At 40.6% G+C, this 1,028-nt stretch overlaps 1 protein-coding gene across 1 annotated transcript in view; it reads right to left on the bottom strand.

Annotated features, from left to right (window-relative positions):
• LOC108574737 (RNA pseudouridylate synthase domain-containing protein 2-like) overlaps window positions 1-117 on the bottom strand; it is a 98,499-nt gene extending 98,382 nt beyond the window's left edge. Inside the window, exon 1 of the mRNA XM_017937369.1 lies at window positions 52-117. Coding sequence (XP_017792858.1) covers window positions 52-117 — 66 coding nt within the window. The remainder of the gene's footprint in view (window positions 1-51) is intronic.
• Between the last annotated feature and the right edge of the window lie 911 nt (window positions 118-1,028).

Raw genomic sequence — 1,028 nt, 5'->3', positions numbered from 1 at the left:
CTCAAACACTGAAACTGGAAAACCGAGAAAATTCATTATTAACCAATTTACTGTTCTTCCTTTCATGTCTCTTAAATCCTTTCCAATCCAACCTAATCTCCAGTCAAGAATTAACATTTTTCCTCCTCAATAATTACACTTAATCCCTAAGCCAATGAATAGTATTCTTCCTTTCTTTCACCTAACCTAATTTACACAAACTCTAAAACGTAAAAAAACCCAGAAAATTCATCATTCATCAATTTACTATGTTTGCCTTCATTTCTCTTCATCCTTTCGTTTCTTCTTCGAGTCATGCAATTCCTGAATAAAAAAAGATCACCAAAAAGTTAGCGATGGATGGTGTAATTTCCTGTTGTAAAGGACGTGGCCAATTCATCAAAGAGGACAAGAGGAGCATTAAACAGGACCAGACAGTAATCGTGTTAACGTGGACTCGCGCGCGCCGTCACTACATAACATGTCGACTGCGTTTTCGCCGATTCGAGCATTAGGCACTGGTCGAATTACCCACCGCTAAATCGACCCTCTTCTCTCTCCTTCTCTCTCGCCCGTCTCATTGTGTATTTGGCCGCGCCGTTAACGAGAAATTAGCGTGCACGGCAGGCGCGTCTAAAGTAGGGACGAGTTAAAGCGATTAGCATAAATCGATGCTATGTCCGGAACCTTCAACGGTGGCCGCGTTCGCCACGCACAATGGCCTATAGTGTCTCGAGAATTACCTTCGACTTCACTATCTTCAGACGTGATTCGACGGATTTGAGTTTGATGTTCACCAGAATGCTGGAGTGACGATTCAATGAGACGTATCGTGGAAAAATATTTGACCTCTTTCAGGAGAGAATTTTAAAGGGAAGGAATGTTTTCTGGGTTGCTTTGCACTTTTTACGTGACTTACGATTTCTTTTGGTAGAATTGTTTGCAGAAGCTTACGGTTTTCGTCTGTATCGAGATTCTTATCTGCAAGAATCGAGATCGTTCGATTGATCAAGCTTTAATTGAGAATTAATTAAGAATTTTTATTTACA

Source organism: Habropoda laboriosa, unplaced genomic scaffold (genome assembly GCF_001263275.1).
Source record: "Habropoda laboriosa isolate 0110345459 unplaced genomic scaffold, ASM126327v1 scaffold225, whole genome shotgun sequence".
Taxonomy (NCBI): Eukaryota; Metazoa; Arthropoda; class Insecta; order Hymenoptera; family Apidae; genus Habropoda; species Habropoda laboriosa.
Note: the sequence above shows the minus strand (reverse complement) of the source record. Positions and strands in the feature narration are given on the sequence as shown.